Genomic DNA, 18,674 nt, shown 5'->3' on the forward strand with positions numbered 1-18,674 from the left:
ATTCATTCATTCATTCACTAGCCTCCATAAAGCAGATGCTTCATGAATGTAAAACACATCAATACATACACTGACAAAAATTAGCAACAGTTAGAAAGTGAAAGAACAAATAACTGTCAGTAAACTGCTACGAACTATTTGTGCTTACTGAAGCTACATTTAATATAGTAAGCTTTTTTTTTTTAAAGAGCTGATGCTTCCTTAATTATCTCAAATTGCTTATGTTTATGTCTGCTTTAATTTCTACATGACTACAATGAAATTTATCAGACAACAATATTCATTTACATTTGTGAAAATACAGACAGCTATTTATTGTAAGAGATATTACTAATTTTAGTTTGGAGATGGAGTTGTTTTTACATCAAGGACAATGCAGAGGACATTTTGGTGGAAGACCATTGGAAGAGATGCCCGTATTGTACGCACATTGCCTCATCCATAACACTAAGAAGATGTGCTGGAAACCAACTAAAAATAAAAGTAACATCTGCAAAAACCTCTACAAAAAATTCTATGAGCGCAAAAAAATAAACTACACAGCACTGACTGTGGGTATTCCTATGGAATCCAAAATATTTTATTAGATATGGCAGTTTGACTATCATATCTGTGCAGTCCTAAAGCATCAACTGCACACTGACCAGTGTGCACCGGGAACAGCATCAAGAAGGTGCTGACCCACATGCCAATGGAAAGAGCGGGCAGCACCACACCTCCAGAAGACAGAGTACAGTCCCACCTGTCAACACTGATTTAACTAGCTGCCCATCGCTGGTCACCACAGTTCAGTCGCAGACTTTGATAGCATCAATACTGAGTAACACGAGGACATTACTTAGCCTGTGTACTAGATTGTCAATGTAATTGCATGTAGAAGGTCCATGAAACACAGGAAGTTAAGTATTACTTCTTCTGTAAATAGAAATGAAGTTTTTAATTAATTTGAAAATGTTTTGTACAGAAGATTTTGGATTCCTGCTATCAACCATCACAATTTCTCTCCTTCCTTATTTGTGTCCATGCTGAATCCCACAGTAGCTGACACAACATCTGGCAATGAGGATTCCAGAACCAGCACTGCCTTCGCTCTATGCCGCTCTGTCACTAATTTCTCTCTATTTGTTCAGAGGCGTGTTACTACTAATGGTGTTCTTTATTGCAGACAAGCTGCAATGCTTTCACTATTTGTGTATAATTACTTTGTTGTGGAACTCCTCTCATAAAATGGCATCTACCTGCCTCCTACACCACCTGCGCCTATGCCTCTGGTTGCTGCTGGCTTTGATCTAATGTAGTTTATTCAGTTTCAGAAACACCAAATATCGCAGTTGCTGACAGCAGTTCAGCAGTCATTAATGCAGAAGCTATTGCTACATCAACTCTGCCACAACAGCTAGCCACATCTATGGCACCGCCGTTGCGTATTCCACCATTCTGAGCTTTCAATGACGAGCACAAGGAGAGGAACGAGTATTATGTTCAGTTTGCCACTCATTGCATTACACATCAGGAGCAAGGTAATGTGAAACCTTCTCATTTCTTGTCAATGGCTGGCACAGCAGTTAACTATCTCACTTAGAAGTTATTCCGACTAGCAGACTAGAGTTGCTAATTTTTGAAGATTTAGTTTCTGCCCTCACTAAAGATTATAAGGATCAGGTACAATTTGCTGCAGCTCATTACAAATTCTTTCAATTGTGGAAATGCCATTCTCAATGGGGAGAAGTCTTCAGAAGTAGGAGTGATTTCAGGTGTGCCACAGGGGAGTGTCATAGGACCGTTGCTATTCACATTATACATAAATGACCTTGCGGATAACATCGGAAGTTCACTGAGGCTTTATGCAGATGATGCTGTAGCATATCGAGAGGTTGTAACAATGGAAAATTGTACAGAAATGCAGGAGGTTCTGCAACTAATTGACACATGGTGCAGGGAATAGTAATTGAATCTCAATGTAGACAAGTGTAATGTGCTCCCAATACACAGAAAGAAAGATCCTTTATCATTTAGCTACAATATAGCAGGTCAGCAACTGGAAGCAGTTCATTCTGTGAATTATCTGGGAGTAGGTATTAGGATGATTTAAAACGGAATGATCATATAAAATTGATCATCGGTAAAGCGGATGCCAGACTGAGATTCATTGGAAGAATCCTAAGGAAATGCAATCCGAAAACAAAGGAAGTAGGTTACAGTACACTTGTTCGTCCACTGCTTTCAATGTAGCTGTGGACAGTACTATCGTGATGCGAGGATTCGGGATCCAATTACATACAATGTATCAGACAGTAGGATTTGTGAACAAATTCTCAAACATTCTGATCCTACTTCAAAAAAAGTGTTGCAAATTATTGAACATCACAATTATTATTACTGTGGAAAATTTTGCAGTAGGTCCCATCTGCATTGGAACGCAAAGTGACAAACAGGTATGGCCTTGCGACCGATTGCCACACACAAAACCTTTGTGGAACGCGGCTTGGTTTGCTTGTGGGAAGCCAGGTCGTGTACAGTCTGTGTGCTAGCAAAAGAAAAGGAACTCCACCCACTTCTGTTTTCGTAAGCATGGAGCACCTTCTCACTCAGTGAATGTCGTTTTCCCTAAACTGGCTACGGGTACAAGCAATGACTGAATTCAGGATGTGCCTTCATCCCACCCAAGTGTTGTGCAACGACAGTCAAACTGTTTGTGAACTTAGTCGTTGCCAGACACTGTGTGTGAATTAAGTTTGACATTGGTGCTTCCATTACATTGCCTAATCATGCCACTTAAGAACAGTTGGTCTTGCCACAGTTGGTTAAATCTTGCATGTAACTTACTACGTATAAAATGTCAGGACATTCCAGTGCTTGGTACATAGTTTACCTGCCACACTCTAGTCTCACACCAGAATCGAGACATTTATAATTTTGCATCCGCAAGACAGTGAAAATATTTTTGGGTTAGATTCATTTGATTTGTTTCATCTTCTTATTCAAGACAATGCATTTTCTGTTTATGCTTTCAACCCAAAAGACAGTGTTACTCAGTTGATTGAGGAGTTTCCTACTTTATTTTCTGAAAGAATTGGCATAGCAAATAATTTTGCGGCATACATAACAGTGAAGGAAAATGTGCAACCTAAGTTTTTTGGGTGTGTCCCGTCCCTCACGCAGTTAGAGACAGAGTTGCAATTGGATTTAAAGAATGGTAAGACAATCATGTTATTGCTCCTGTCCAGATTAGTCAACAGGCTTCTCCCTTAATAATCTTACCAAAGCCTTCTGGATGACTTCTCTTTGTGTTGACTTTAAATCCATTGTGAATCCACAAACAATAACTGATTCTTATCCATTGCCTCACCCTGAGGAATTAATGGACAGGGTTGGTGCAGGCCACTGTTTTTCAAAAATTGACTTATGCAATGCATATTTGCAAATTTCGGTTGATGAGGAGTCTCAGAAAGTGTGAAACTTTGTGGTATCAGGACGTACAGAGGAGGAACATATCAGTAACCTTTGTATGCTTTTTCAAGTACTTTCATTTGCAGGTTAGAAGTGTTGCCTGGACAAATGTGCCTTTTTTCAGTCAAATTCAGTACTTAGGCCATGTTCTTAATAACCAGGGTATTCATTGCCTCCAATCTCATTTGCTGGCCATCCAGGACCTGCCTGCTCTGCAAAATGTAACAGAATTGCAGCCAGTTCTGGGGGAGTTGACATATTTTATTCAATTTTATACCCAGATCATGGCTCCACTGCATCATTTGCACTGGAAGAATGTGCCTTCTGTTTGGACCAAAGAGTGTCAGGTTGCATTCCAGAAGCTAAAAAATGCCTTGTTGAGTGACAGATGCCTTGTCCATTTTGATCCTGCTAAGCTTATGGTTGTGACAGTGGATGCTTCTTCATGTGAAATCAGAGCTATGCTCTTGCACAGATTTGATTCGTAGGGTAGTCCAATTACTTTCACTTCAAAGTTATTGACCAGGACTCAATGTAACTATTTCCAAGTCAAAAAGGAAGTGCTCGCAATTATCTATGACACGAAAAAGTTACACAGTTATCTGTCTGGTCGGAAGTTTTACCTAGTGACAAACCACAAGCCACTTCAATCTTTGTTTCATGTGTCCAAACCTGTTCCACCACGCACAGCTCAGAAGTTGCAATGTTGGGCTTTGTCACAGTATCGGCTCACGTTGAAGCATACAAGTGCTGATGCCTTTTCTCGCCTTCCTGGTGGTCCCAATTCTAAATCTGATGCAACTGCCACATCTTGTTGCCAGTTTGATGAGCAGGACACCAAACTTCTGCAGACTTTTGCACTGAACGAGCCACAGAAGCAGACCCTGATTTGAACCTTTCGTTGCACTGCATCCATACTGCCTGGCCTCGTTCAGTGAAAAACATTCAGAATTCTTCTGAGCAGCAGTGTTTTGCTTGTTGGCATAGATTCCCCATCCAACATGGTGTGATTTCATTGCAAAATGCCCCTGGACAATCGCATGTGCTTATTCCAAATATGTTGCAAGAAGATGTGTTGCAATTGCTCCACCAAGAACATGGGGGAATTGTATGCACAAAACAGTTAGCATGTCAGCATTATGCTTGGCCAGGCATGGATGCCCACACCGAACAGACGATGTCACAGTGTTACACTTGTGCTGTGAATCTGTCAGTCCTACCACAAACGTTTTCAGCTTGGCCAAAGTCTCAATCGCCCTGGCAATGAGTGCATGTTGTTTTTGTTGGTACCTTCTGGAACACTCGTTGGCTTATCGCTGTAGACTCTTTTGGCAAATATCCATTTGCAGTCCACATGAACTCGACTACATTGCATAGTACCATTCACACACTGTCACCTTACCAGTGCTCCATTTCATCCTCAGTCGAATGGAGAAGTTAAGTGATTTGTACATATGATCTTCCAACAGATGAACAAATAATGTGCCTCCCACTCACGGGAGCAAATACTGCTGCTCTTCCTCACAACGTAACATTCCCAGCTCCATGACAGTCTACCACCAGTGGAGCTTCTACATGGCCAGCACCAGGGCATGCTGCTCCAGTTTATGCATCCACCACAGAGCACAGCACCTCCTGCACTCTGCAAGTATCACTTTGCATCTAATGATTTTGTTTTTTCAGAGTTTTTGGACACACCAGGTGATGGGAGAGAGAGGAACGATTCTTCAAAATTTGGGTGCTTGCATGTATTTAACTCAAGTTCCGATTGGTGCTTGTCAATTGTAAGATTATTCCGCAGATTTTCTGTCCCCAGGTTAGCATTCTACAGGGATCTTGCGGCCAGAGCAGTCACCCCGAGCGCTTGTTCGGTGCCACATGCAGAATCGATGGAGCTGGACCCATAGCCTTCACCGCTGCAGAAATTCAATTTCCCAGACACTGATATCGCCACACTCTCCATTTTCTGTGGGAACGGCTCAGGAAGAAGGTGGGCACCCTTTCAGTGGTCTTCTGACTAATATTCCCCTCCAAACACAGGATGGATGTCGGGGTACGGTAGGGGACCAGCATCAGTCCCAGTTGCAGCTCCTGGCCCTTCACGCCACCCAGCTTCCTGTCGGCCCCCCTCCCCCCCAGTGGTGTGGCGGGCTTATGGGGAGTAATGTGCAGTCCTAAAGCATTGACTGCTTTAGGGGCACTGCAGCACTGGAAACCGGCATCAAGAAGGCGCTAACCCGCACACCAGTGGAAAGAGCACGCAGCACCACATCTCCAGGAAGACAGAGTACAGCATTCCCTGTCAACGCCGATTTCACCAGCCAACCATCGCTGGTCATCCCAGTTTGGTCGCAGACTTCAAGAGCATCAGTGCTGAGTAATAGGAAGACGTTGCTTAGCCTGTGTTCTGCAAGTCGTAATAGATTGTCAACGTAATTGCACATAGGAGGCCCAGGAAGCATAGGAAGTTAAGTATTGTCTCTTCCCTTAACAAAAATAAAGTTTCCCATTAATTTGAAAGTGTTTTGTACAGAAGATTTTGGATTCCTGCCACTGACCATCACAACTTCTCTCCTTCTGTGTCTTGTGAATGTGCTGACTCCCACCGTAGTCCAAACAACAATATCTTGTACCTACAGGGTGATCTGTTTGAGATGTCAGAAACATAAAGAAGCATATACAAGAAACAATGCAACTTTATTGCTTTTTAAAAGTACACACATGTGTAGAGAGTCTGGAGTTTGTGTCTGAAGTCTGTGTCACAGCACTTTAGTGCTCAAGATATTTGCCACTTTGAATGCGGCTCATATCATACCTCACATCCACGTTGCACCATGTGATGTGCAGGTTTCCTGGGGTGATGTGCTGGAAGTTCACTGCAATCTGCTTCTGTGGGTTGGCTAGATGCTGTGGTCTTTGTGCTCGCACTGTTTACTTGACATAGCCCCTCACCCGGGAAAACCTTGTAAGCATTAGATCAGGGCTCTTGGGAGGACATGGGATAGGTCCCTCCATGGATGCACCAGCAGTCATTGAATATCTGGTTTAATAATTGTTCACACACTACGAGAGCCATCCTGTTGATAAATAATGGTTTCCAGTAACCCTTCTTGCAGTAAGTGAGGGACCACATACTGCTCAATCATTTCAAGGTAAATGATGGCATGAACAGTCTCCTCTGCAAGAAGAATGGGCCGAAGATTTTCTCATGAGTCACTCCACACCACACATTCACTTTAGGGTGATTGGTTGTATGAGATATGTGATACAGTTATGCGTATTGACTTGGCCACTCACATTAAATGTAAGTTGAGGTTCATAGTTCAGTTGTGTCAGTGCTTGCTTGTGCTGAATACGGTATGGATACATGTTAAGATACCATCTAATAATGCTCTAACATGTTGTGTATGGGGTGTTCAGCAGTTGGGTAACTCTCATGGGCTCTGTGTCATGGCTTGTCGAGCATCTTCCACCTCATTTTTACGACACTGCCTTCCGCCTGTGTGAGGAACCTGCAATCCATTTTCCAAGAACACATAGTGCAATTTAACAATGTCTTGATGTGACTGGATGTACCCAACACTGTACTGATGTCTGAAAGCTTGCTGGCTGTTCAGTTGGTTGGTTGGTTTGGGGGAGGGGATCAAACAGCGAGGTCATTGGTCCCATAAGATTAGGGAGCAATAGGCAAGGAAATCAGCCGTGCTCTTTCAAAGGAACAATACCAGTATTTGCCTGAAACAATTCAGGGAAATCACGGGAAACTTAAATCAAGATGTCCAGGCGCAGGTTTGAATCATCGTCCTCCTGAATGCTAGTCCAGTTTGCTAACCACTGTGCTAGCTCACTCGGTATATGGTGTTTGCGCTATGAACTACACGCTATGGCTTTCCTCATGGATCATTGTCAACTCACATCATTTTTACATATATTACAGAAAAATGCTCAGAGATATATACATTAACTTAATAAATATGTTATGCTTTTCTGACATCTCAATCAGATCACTCTGCATTATACAACGACTATTCTGTGGAGACATCCCTTTTGTGTGGGACACAAACAGGCAGTTGAGACGTGGTGACAAGCAGCATTTTATCTTACAGTCCAGTAGTCAGAAATACGAGGTTTTCTGAGTAGTAATCTGAGAGCTGCACGATTCGTATCAGTGAAATATGAGTTTTGCCTCGTATATAAAAGTGATTTTGGTGATACTTCTGAAAGCAATTTGATGAGAATAGGAAGTTGATGCAGGTATGCAAATTATTGTTTCATCCACTGGTGGTGCTGTAATTATGTTTCATAACAGACTCATATGAATTCCCATATTGCCTGGAGTATGTGGATGGCAGCAGTGGATTTTTCTCCTATGAAGACAGGTACAAGAAAATCTCAGTGCTGTCAGTATGAATTTCAGTCACTGTATAGAGATGATCAGATACTTTGTAGGAGGAGTGGCTGATATGTTTTTACCTTTCTTTCAGATGCATAAATCTTCACAATTTCCTGATGTGTGTCGGATGGGAGCTTATTGAAGAGCTTTGACCAAGATTACAGAACCGCAGTCTAAATCCTAGACAGGGAGGCAAACTCTACAAGGAAATTATTTTTATTATTTTCATGCATGGGGTGGTGTGGACAGTCATTTGGTACCACAATTTTTAATGTTTTGTAACATTAATAGATGAAGATTTTGTCCTGGGGTACCCAGACTACGGATGAGTGATATTTAACTATTAAAATCTATTATGCAAATAATACACGCTACAATGTGAACCCCATTAAATTTTTAGAACAGTATAATTCACAAATTAAAAAGCAACTTTTCACTGCTCATCTCTCTCTCTCTCTCTCTCTCTCTCTCTCTCTCTCTCTCTCTCTCTCCATTTTTCCCCTCAGTTATCAGTCATTCCAAGCAAAGATGACTGTCCTATCATTACAAAAATTGTACTATAAGTAATCTCAATGCTTCTAAAAAAAGAAATCAATAATTATTTTCAAAATAAATTACTTACAAGAGTGTCCCTTAGGTAATTGAGATCCTTTTCTGAGCTAAGCTCAGGTAGTCCTGTGGAGATCATCATTGCAAACAATGAAAGGATGAGACTTCCGTGTCGTCTCAAAATTCGGAATGCCTGTTCACAATGCCTCTGAAAAATCTGAAACTCCAACGCTTCCTTTTTTGTTTGTCCCTTATTGATTACATGAACAAAATCATGTGTCAACACAAAGGGGACTCGTTCGCGCCGGAAACCAAACTTCTCTTTAAAATGACCTAATATATGGCCAAAATCAATATGGAACAGCTGCAAACATAAAAACACAAATAACATGAAATACATGTCATTGACAATATTTTTAATGAATTTAAATACACCTAATGTCACCTACCTGTCCTGATTTCTTCACCATAATATTATCAGAGTGTCTGTCTCCAACACCCAACACATAGGTAGCTACACAGTAGCCAGCACAGGATAATGTGAATTCCTCTATTGCTTTATTTAGTTGAACATCAGTTGGGTTGTTGTCTTTCAGCCAAGCTTAAAAATACAATAAATACCATAAAATGAGGTAAAAATATAAGCTTTTTAATTAATTTTCCCATACAATACTCCAAAGTACCCATATGCAGGTACAGCATGCATTCTAGTCACACACACACACACACACACACACACACACACACACACACACACACACACCAAGCTTCTGAATTTGTTTCTCATACTACCTAGATAGAAATTACAAGTTAATGGATGACTTCTGGATCAAGCTCATTTCCAGGTTCCATTTACTTGTATACTGTTTCATTACAAGCTGTTCTCTAGTGACAGTTTTCTTGTTATGCAGGTTCTGTTTATGCTTCTTTCTATCTTCAGCACTACATCTATTTCTGAAGTCTTGGCTGTTTTGAAAATGGTTTCACTTCCGTATGTTATTGTTGGCTGTACACTGTTTCGTAATGTTTTAATTTGGTGGCTACTAAGAGGTCTTTTTTGTTTTATGTATTCTTGGTAGTATAATGTCTTTTTGTCGGTTTATTTGTTATATTATGCCATACAGGGTTTCCATATTTAAATTTCTCTATGATTTTGTTTTCTATTGTCAATGATTAATATTATTTATTTTTTTCCTTTCTTTCTTTTCAAGGGATATAGTGAAGTCAATTTTCTGCACTATATCCTGTAGTGATTGACTTCTTGTCAAGTTTCCTAAAAATTGTTGGGCAGGAGAGAAAGGTCATTAGTGAATCCCAGGCAGTTTAAATTTATATTATGTTTGCACCTTACAATATTGATTCTCTAATTATGTATTCCAACATAAAGTTGGAGCAGCAGTGTTGACAAGCTGTCTCCATGTCTTAAAATGGCTTGGAAAATTCTCCACTCAACCTGACATCACATTTCCTTTTAGTTAAAACGTGTTCTATCAATCTGACTAATTTTGAGTGGAGTCTGGCATTTCTCAAGCTTTTCAATATTGATGATCTTGGAAGCAATGATATTCCATCTTAAAATCTACAATGATTATCACTGCAAGAGATTTGTTTTGTTTCCTGTAACATGCCAAGAATTATTTGTACAATTGTGATTTGTCCTGCGCAGCTTCTCCAGCATGTAAGCTTCCCTGGCATTCACCTATGTCTTCCTCCTGTTGCTGTTTAATAATCCCATTTGAAATTCTGGAGAAAATCTTGTATGCACAGTCCAAAAGAAGTATATGTTTGTAATTACCTGGATTATTCTTACTTCCTTGATTGTACAGTGAGTGGCCTATAGCCACAGTCAAACATTCAGGGAATTTTTCTGTAATAAATTTTTTTTTGATAAAACCGCATGTAGAAGGGTGGAAATGTGTTACTGGTATATTTGCACATTTCTCTGAAAATTTGGTCTTCTACACATGTCTTGTAATTATGCAGTTCTTTGAGCGCCATTACCACCTTTTGGTCTGTTGAGGAGTTTGTGCCGGCCGGGGTGGCCGAGCAGTTCTAGGCGCTTCAGTCTGGAGCCGCGCGACTGCTACGGTCGCAGGTTCGAATCCTGCCTCGGGCATGGATGTGTGTGATGTCCTTAGGTTAGTTAGGTTTAAATAGTTCTAAGTTCTAGGGGACTGATGTCCTCAGATGTTAAGTCCCATAGTGCTCAGAGCCATTTGAGGGGTTTGTGTGATGAATATTGGTCCTTATTTGAGGATTCGATTTTTAAAAGTAGCCTTTATCAAAAAATTAAAAAATAAAAAGTCATTTGCAGACATTGAATAAATCTTAAGCAGAATAGGATGGAGGGAGGGTGGGGGTGGGGGCAGAGGTTAATGCGAAAATAGAACAGAAATAACCTTCAGTGGAAAAATTTATGACAGGGATCATATATTAATGAAATTTGCCTTTAGACAAACATTTTTATCCTTAACAAATTCTTTGTAAACAGAAAAAATGAAACATAAATACTAGGTAAAACATTTTATGTAAAGATACAGAAATTGAATGGCATGAGGGTTCGAAACCACTTTAGTGCTTGAAGAGGCCAAAGAAATAAAAGTAGATAAAAACTTAGAATGAAAAAGACTGATCAGGCAAGAAGTCAGAAAGTAGATTATAATGTCATAAACTGATATGCTGTTATTGTACTACTGATACATCCGATTAATGATGAACATGATACAGTGATTATTATTATTATTATTATGTGACAACATTTCAAACTTATTTTTCATTATTTAATACTGTATGAAATAAACATAAATTGTGTGCTCACTGATGATAGTATGTGCAATATATTGTTGTTAATATCATAAAATTTTAACAATTTAATATCTTTCCAGGTTCCTGATTGGAGAGAGGTGTCAACATTAGAGGAGTACAAATAGGATTTTTTTATGGTGCAGCTATTTTTACATAAATTTAATGAACAGAAAGTTGTGGAAAAACAGTTAGTAACATCCGAGTCTGACTACTGAAGTTGTAAATTATGAAATTTAACATTGTTCATAAAATAAATGGTAGTAATTAAATAATTAAGAATTTTAATTATAATTTGCATTTTTGTATAGGAACTGTTAAAGAGATTTATTTTACAAAATTTTACATAAAAAATCAAATCTCGCTTAAATACAGTTTGTGTTTGACATTTTCTTCCTTTTGGTAAAGCATAATGCCGCACATGAATATTTGTGAGTAACTAAAGTAACTGTTATAACAACACACATGTAATCTGCTACTGTTACGCTCGTATATAGTCAACAGTGGTTGTGTCCACACAAATTGTTTTGTTCAGTTCAGGTTCCATACAGTCAGTGAGTGGTTGTTCAAACTGGATTTTTACAATAATTGTACCAGTCTACTTGTAAAATCAAGACCCGAGAAACTGGAATAGTCTGAATTAAAGTTTGTTAAAATTCTGTGAATGCATCCACTGCACTTGAAGAAAATAAATGGAAGAGTCATATACAGAAAAGTTATCAGGCAATTAATTTCCATAGCAGGCAATTAATTTCCATCGAGTAACCCACAACCTCCTTGCTGAACATCAAAGTTAAGTATTAACATTAGTTTATTTTATTATCTGAACAAATATTGGCACGTGAAGATATGTATTGGTTTAATATTCCAAATTAAATTACCTTCAAAGTGAATATGTTTTCTTGAAAATGTCGAATACTAAGTTGGTGTTCAAACACTAAGACAGTAATGTTTACAAGATCCTCCTCCTCCACCTCCACCTCCACCTCCACCACCACCACCACCACCACCACCACCACCACCACCACCCCCCATGCAATGCATCCGACATCCACTCCTGGATGAAGGCCTCGGCTAGACTTTTCCAGCCTTCAGCTAAACACACCCATGTTTCCCCTGCGTATTTCCTTATGTAATCTATCCATCTGCCATTAGGTCATCACCTCATCTTTTGAAATCCAGCAAAGAACTTCATTGGTTTATTTACCATCAATTTGCTTGGCTGCATGTACACTCTACCTATATTTAATTTTTGTTACAGTCATATTATGTCTTCTACTGTGGTTTGATCCAACAGTGGGTTCCATTACTGGCCATCTTACTTGGAAATGAAATAATTAACAGCAATCCAGGAAATCTCAAGTCTCCAGAGTCATTCTTTAACACAATGACTGCTTATAAGACAAAAACTGATGAAAACAGTTGACTTTTATAATTTGGCATAAGGCTGGATTCCTGCATGGACACACTATGGACCAAATACGAACACACATCAATGTAATGTTTGATTAATTATTTACAGGCACTAGCTGCGTTTTCCACTTCATCAAATGATGAACAACTACTTTACATCTCTTCACAAAAAACTGTACTTACCTAAAAGTGAACCCTTCTTAAATGCTGATGTAGCAGAAAACATTCCTTTCTCCTTCTGAATATTTGCTATTGTTTCAGCATTTAAAACTACTTCAATGAGACCAACACGATTGTCAGTTGATATGCATCCATAGGGATTCATCCTATTGATATTCAATGGTGACACAGAGTTAATGATTCCAAATCAAATAAAGTACACACAAAGAAATAACAAATGATTAAATGAAAAAGATGCTCTCATGCATGAAAAATGGGATAGTATTGTAGCTCTGATGTTCAAATAAAGATTTTCTCCCATTTTCCTTTTTTCTAACTTCTTCCTTTTTCTCCAGTTGCAAGAGAAACAATTTCATAAAATCACAGATTAAAAAAGGGTATCACCCAATAATGATAAAGATATTAAAAAACTACATTGAGAACATAATGGAATCCACTTCTAGTTTCCAAGAATGACAACTTTATAATAAATAATTGAGTCATATTTAATCCAGATTCTATTTAAAATTTTAGAAAGCATTTGTAATTGGAGCAAAGCAGTGATTAGTATAAAATGCTAAAAATAAAATAAAAACAGTCTCATTTGCATTTTCAGATTTTTATTTGTAAGCAACTGCTTTTGGTCCTTTCCTCAGACCATCTACAGGTTTTTCCCAGCCATTATGGCTGCAAGTGGCGGCATATGGAGCGAGATCTGTGACATCCTTACTTCTATGGATCTCGCTCCATCTGCCACCACCAGCAGTCATAATGGCAGGGAAAAGCCTGAAGATGGTCTGAAGAAAGGGCTGAAACTGGCTGCTAATGAATAAAAAACTGAAAATGTGAACGAGGCTGTTTTCATTTGATTTTTAACAGGTCTTGTCTCCTAAATTTAATATCTACATCTACACTGCGCAAACCATTGTGATGCGCGTGGTGGACAGTTTGTCCCATTGTCCCAGTTATTAGGACTTTTCTCCGTCCCATTCACATATGGAGCTTGGGAAGAATGATTGTTTAAATGCCTCTGTGTGTGCTGTAATTGATCTAATCTTTTCATCAAGATGCCAATGGGAGTGATATGTTGGAAGTTGTAGCATATTTCTAGAGTCATCATTTAAAGGCTGTCCTTGAAATGTTGTAAGTGGACTTTCTCAAGGTAGTTCTATCTTAAAGAGTCTATCAGTTAATTTCTTCACCATCTCTATAACTATCTCCCATGGATCAAATAAACCTGTGACTATTCTGCTGCCCTTCTCTGCCTTCTCTGTATACATTCAATATCCCCTGTAACTCCTCTCTGGTAAGAGTGACATACACTTGAGCAATATTCTAGGATGGGTTGCACGAGTTATTTGTAAGCAATGTCCTTTGTAGTCCAATTGCATTTCCCCAATATTCTACCACCAAATTGAAGCCTACAACCTGCTGTAACCACAACTGATCCTATGTGGTCACAGATTTCCAACTGTGATTCACTGATATTATAGTCATAGGATAAAAAGTTATTTTGTCTGGTGAACTGCACAATTTAACATTTCTGAACATTTAAAACAAGTTGCCAATCTTTGCATCACTTTGAAATCTTATCAAGATCTGATTGAATATTTATGTAGCTTCTTTCAGACAGTACACCATTAAAGATAACCACAACATCTGAGGTTACTATTAATATTGTCTGCAAGGTCATTAGTAAACAACATGTACAGCAAGAGTCCCAACACTTCCCTGGGGCACACCTAAAGTTACTTCAACATCTGGCAATGACTCTACATCCAAAATAACTTACTGCACCCTCCCTACCAAAAAATCTTTAATCCAGGCACAAATTTCTATTGATACCCAATACAGTTCTACTTTTGATAACAAGCGTAAATGTGGTACTGGATCATATGCTTTTCAGAAATCAAGAAACAGGGCATCACTTAACTGTCTTTATCCAAAGCTTTCATTATGTCATGTGAAGAAAGTGCAAATTGGGTTTCAAATGATCCATGTTTTTGGAATCCATGCTACTTGGCATGGAGGAGGCCATTCTGTTCGAGATACCTCATTACGTTCAAGCTCAGAATATGATCTAAGATTCAACAACATATCAGTGTCATGGTTATTGGAGGGTAGCTTTGTGGATCACTTCTAGTACCCCGTTATAAACGGGTCTGAATTTTCTTTCTTCCCACTAATGGGCATGTTTCTCTCTCTCTCCCCCCCCCCCCCTCACTCCTCTCTCTCTTCTTGAGGGTTTTACAATAGATTGTAATGTTAAAAAAAGGGGGGCTAATTCAGTTGAATTCAGTTGCAAATTTTATGTGAGAACTTCTTTTTGTATATCTGGTTGTGTCTGTATATGTGTCGATGGACATGTGTGTGTGTGTGTGTGTGTGTGTGTGTGTGCGCGAGTGTATACCCGTCCTTTTTTCCCCCTAAGGTAAGTCTTTCCGCTCCCGGGATTGGAATGACTCCTTACCCTCTCCCTTAAAACCCACATCCTTTCGTCTTTCCCTCTCCTTCCCTCTTTCCTGATGAGGCAACAGTTTGTTGCGAAAGCTTGAATTTTGTGTGTATGTTTGTGTGTCTGTCGACCTGCCAGCACTTTCATTTGGTAAGTCACTACATCTTTGTTTTTATATATATATATATATATATAAAAAACAAGTGACTTACCATACAAAAGTGCTGGCAGGTCGATAGAAACACAGACAGACACATACATACACACAAAATTCAAGCTTTCGCAAGTCACATCATCTTTGTTTTTAAATATATTTTTCCCGCGTATGCTTCCCTCTATTATATTGAATCATCATATATATATATATATATATATATATATATATATATATATATATAATAGAGAGAAACATTCCACGTGGGAAAAATATATCAATTTCACATGAAAAACTCATTAATAAAAATTTATGAATATCAGAGAAAAGCCCCATATCAAGCAATGGAGTACAGATTATGGTCATAATTGTTGACGGCAAGGCATTTGGAAAAATCTAAAAATTTAATGCCTCCTTTAGGGGAAGAAATTTAACACACAACAAAAGAATGTTTAACTACTGACTGTCTCAGACTAGGTGGTTTACAGGATGCACGTTTGGCATTCTGGCAAATAAATGGAGAATTTGTCAATGTCCAAATGATGTCTGAGAAGAATTTGCAACTGCCAGAATAAAACCATTCTGTGTTTTACAAAATTATTTGCCTGAAAGAGATGACTATAAATGTGTGGAGCCATCTGGCGGTCATGCAGTCTGATGTGTTCTAATGGCTTCTGCAGCAAGGAAATCCTAGTTGCCCAGTGTACGGTCTACAATGCACTGTCATTGTTTTCTTGGCTGCTGCTACAGCCTGGCTGCCTAGTGTGCTACAACCCTAAAAGTTCAGTGATCGGCAGCGTATGGAAGAGCAAAGCACACCAGAGACCAGTGGCTGACCAATAAACTGCCACCATGTGACAGCAGTTTATTTGGTCAGCCACTGGTCTCTTCAACTTAAAAAAAAAAAAAAAAGTAGAAATTTTTTCACGACAAAATGGTGGCATGTTTCACGTATGTTATTCCTCTTTCAAACCTTAATAATCTCATGAAATCATGTATGAAGAAGTATACTGGAAAGTCTGTTCTTGATAAAATATTTTGAGGAAGTTATACGTTTAGTCTCTGTAAGAAGAGAAAGTGTAACAAATCAGATGAAGTGTACAATTACACATTTCTTTAGGTTTAGAGTCATATGCCACTCTCCAAACACACACAATTCAGTGCCAACATCCGGGTTGTTAGCATTTTGTCAATAATATTAAAAGAGGTGTATGTGCAGGTAGTCATAAACTATTCATGCTGATGAGCAGCTGTATCAGAAGGACCATGCGTTTTGTGCAAGTTATACAAAAATTGCTTCCTGTGTATCCTTTGACTACATCCACACAATGGTGATTGTTGATGGGTGAATAAATAAATAAATAACTAAATAAATATAATGTGGGCAGAAGTAAAATTATGCCTCCAAAAACTACTGCTTGCTGCTCTAACTTATGTTCCATTCACAAACTTATTTGTGGTGTTAGATTTTGATCATCATCATGTAAGGAAAATAAGAGACTCATGTCAATTTCTGCTGCTCTATTCCCTGGTTGGAAATAAAGCTTGAAATCATCATGTTGCCTTGGCACATTCCACTAAGCAGAAAATTTCCCAAAATATCATTAAAAAATAGCACTGATTGCATTGGCTGCTCAAATTAGTGCTAGCCAGACTGCAGACAAATGATTATCATTACTTTAAGGCAGCTCCCATATTTCATAAAGTTTTTTAATACTGCAGAACAGTCCTCCTCCCTCTTCATTACATTTCTTCCAATTCTTCAAATCATTCTCCTGATGACATCTGACAAATTGTACTCTCACTTCTATTAATTTCCTAGATTATCTAGGTCCATTATTTTCTGTGTCAAGTCAGTTATATATAGAGGCATGCAGCAAGTTCGACCTGTTGCCATGCAGGGGAGAGAGAGATTTAAAATGAACAATATTTCAAAATCCTGGTACCATAAATTACAAATAATGTACATGTTATTAATACTGTATGGTTTATGATTCAATATGAAACATAGAGCTGAAAAAGAGGCAATGAATGTCCCAAAACATTCATAAGGGACTAAATCAATATTAACTGCTGCTGTTGAAATCACTTACCTCAAGTCCAGACCCTCGTTTTTCCACAATTTGTCCATTATTCTCAGCATTTGCAGTGTTAACATATCTTGTCTCAAGTCATCACCATTTTTAAAAATGATAAATATGTCATCACCATATGGATCATCATTTTCAAACACAATCCACAAAGGCCTCATTTTGCTATCCATGACTCTGCATTTTTCAATCCTGAAATTATTGTTAAAATGAAGAATTTCTGTCATTAGAAAAAAAAGTACCAAGACTAGCTGCTACAGAAGTTCACATTGAAGCACGTATGGAAATTAGTGCAAGAAAGAATTTCTTTTATAGTAATCAAGATGAGGCAAAATGAAAAATTACTTAAAAAGCAAAGAAGAAGAAAAAAAGAAGAAGACGAAACAGACGATAGGAACTGAATTGATTCTTGTTGATGAACAGGGGAACTAACCATCACAGAAAATGTTGGAAACTGATTTCGATGCACCAATTGATCGCTGTCACATGTCCGTACATTTGCATCCCCCACATGCTCTGTTCCGAGTACTCTGCTGTGTCATTACATTAGAGGAGCAGGCACGCTTAATAAGCAACTGAATGTGACACAAGAAAGTGCTCATGATAGAACAATGTATCTTCATTTTCAAGTTTTATGCAAAGCACAATTCATGAAAAATGTGTACAGGAAAGTTTACAGAAGAGTTTAAGACAGCAAGCGTCCTGATGAAACCTCTCACAAAGTCTGGAATGCAAAACTTAGTGGCAAAATGGCACAATAGAGGCTTTGTAGCTAATAAAATCCGTAACTACTGTAAAAGATTTTGAACACCCCACAACATTGCTTGAGCGACAAAGACAACCTGCGTCTGTATCCTTACAAACTTGCAGTTGTGCATGAGATTTATTTATTTTTATTGGCCTGGCTTCATGACCAAACAGCCAACCATACGTTATACTTATCAGTAATAAATACCAGTTTGACTACTATCTATGTCCAAATTTAAATCCATTTGTAGCAAAAGTGGTATATTTTTCTTACAAAACATATGTGTACACTGTGCTAATCTATGTGCAACACGCATGACTTAAAGGGTCCAAATTAACTTTTTCATATTGTATGAAGATGGTATCATCTTCAGTGCGGATGCACTCACATTGCCCAAACTTTTACGGAAATTGATAGAGTGACTGCCGCGAGTAATGAGTATGGTGGGCAGGGGCACTACA

The 18,674-nt window shown here is 38.6% G+C and overlaps 2 protein-coding genes across 3 annotated transcripts in view; one reads left to right on the forward strand and one right to left on the reverse strand.

Moving 5' to 3' along the window:
- LOC126473160 (uncharacterized) overlaps positions 1-11,402 on the forward strand; it is a 32,732-nt gene extending 21,330 nt beyond the window's left edge. Inside the window, exons 2-3 of one of the 2 annotated variants that reach the window (XM_050100022.1) lie at positions 1,308-1,520; positions 11,278-11,378. In XM_050100022.1, the coding sequence (XP_049955979.1) occupies positions 1,308-1,441 (134 nt within the window). In that variant the 3' untranslated portion in view covers positions 1,442-1,520; positions 11,278-11,378. Of the gene's footprint in view, positions 1-1,307; positions 1,521-11,277 lie in introns of both variants that reach the window. The other variant, XM_050100024.1, reaches the window with a different exon arrangement.
- The window catches only part of LOC126473159 (phosphatidylinositol 4,5-bisphosphate 3-kinase catalytic subunit delta isoform), a 165,476-nt gene that overhangs the window by 6,786 nt on the left and 140,016 nt on the right, over positions 1-18,674 (reverse strand). The window contains exons 14-17 of the mRNA XM_050100021.1: positions 17,469-17,657; positions 12,791-12,933; positions 8,842-8,993; positions 8,466-8,756 (exon numbers count right to left, since the gene is read on the reverse strand). Of these exons, the coding sequence (XP_049955978.1) occupies positions 8,466-8,756; positions 8,842-8,993; positions 12,791-12,933; positions 17,469-17,657 (775 nt within the window). The remainder of the gene's footprint in view (positions 1-8,465; positions 8,757-8,841; positions 8,994-12,790; positions 12,934-17,468; positions 17,658-18,674) is intronic.

Source organism: Schistocerca serialis, chromosome 4, assembly GCF_023864345.2.
Source record: "Schistocerca serialis cubense isolate TAMUIC-IGC-003099 chromosome 4, iqSchSeri2.2, whole genome shotgun sequence".
Taxonomy (NCBI): Eukaryota; Metazoa; Arthropoda; class Insecta; order Orthoptera; family Acrididae; genus Schistocerca; species Schistocerca serialis.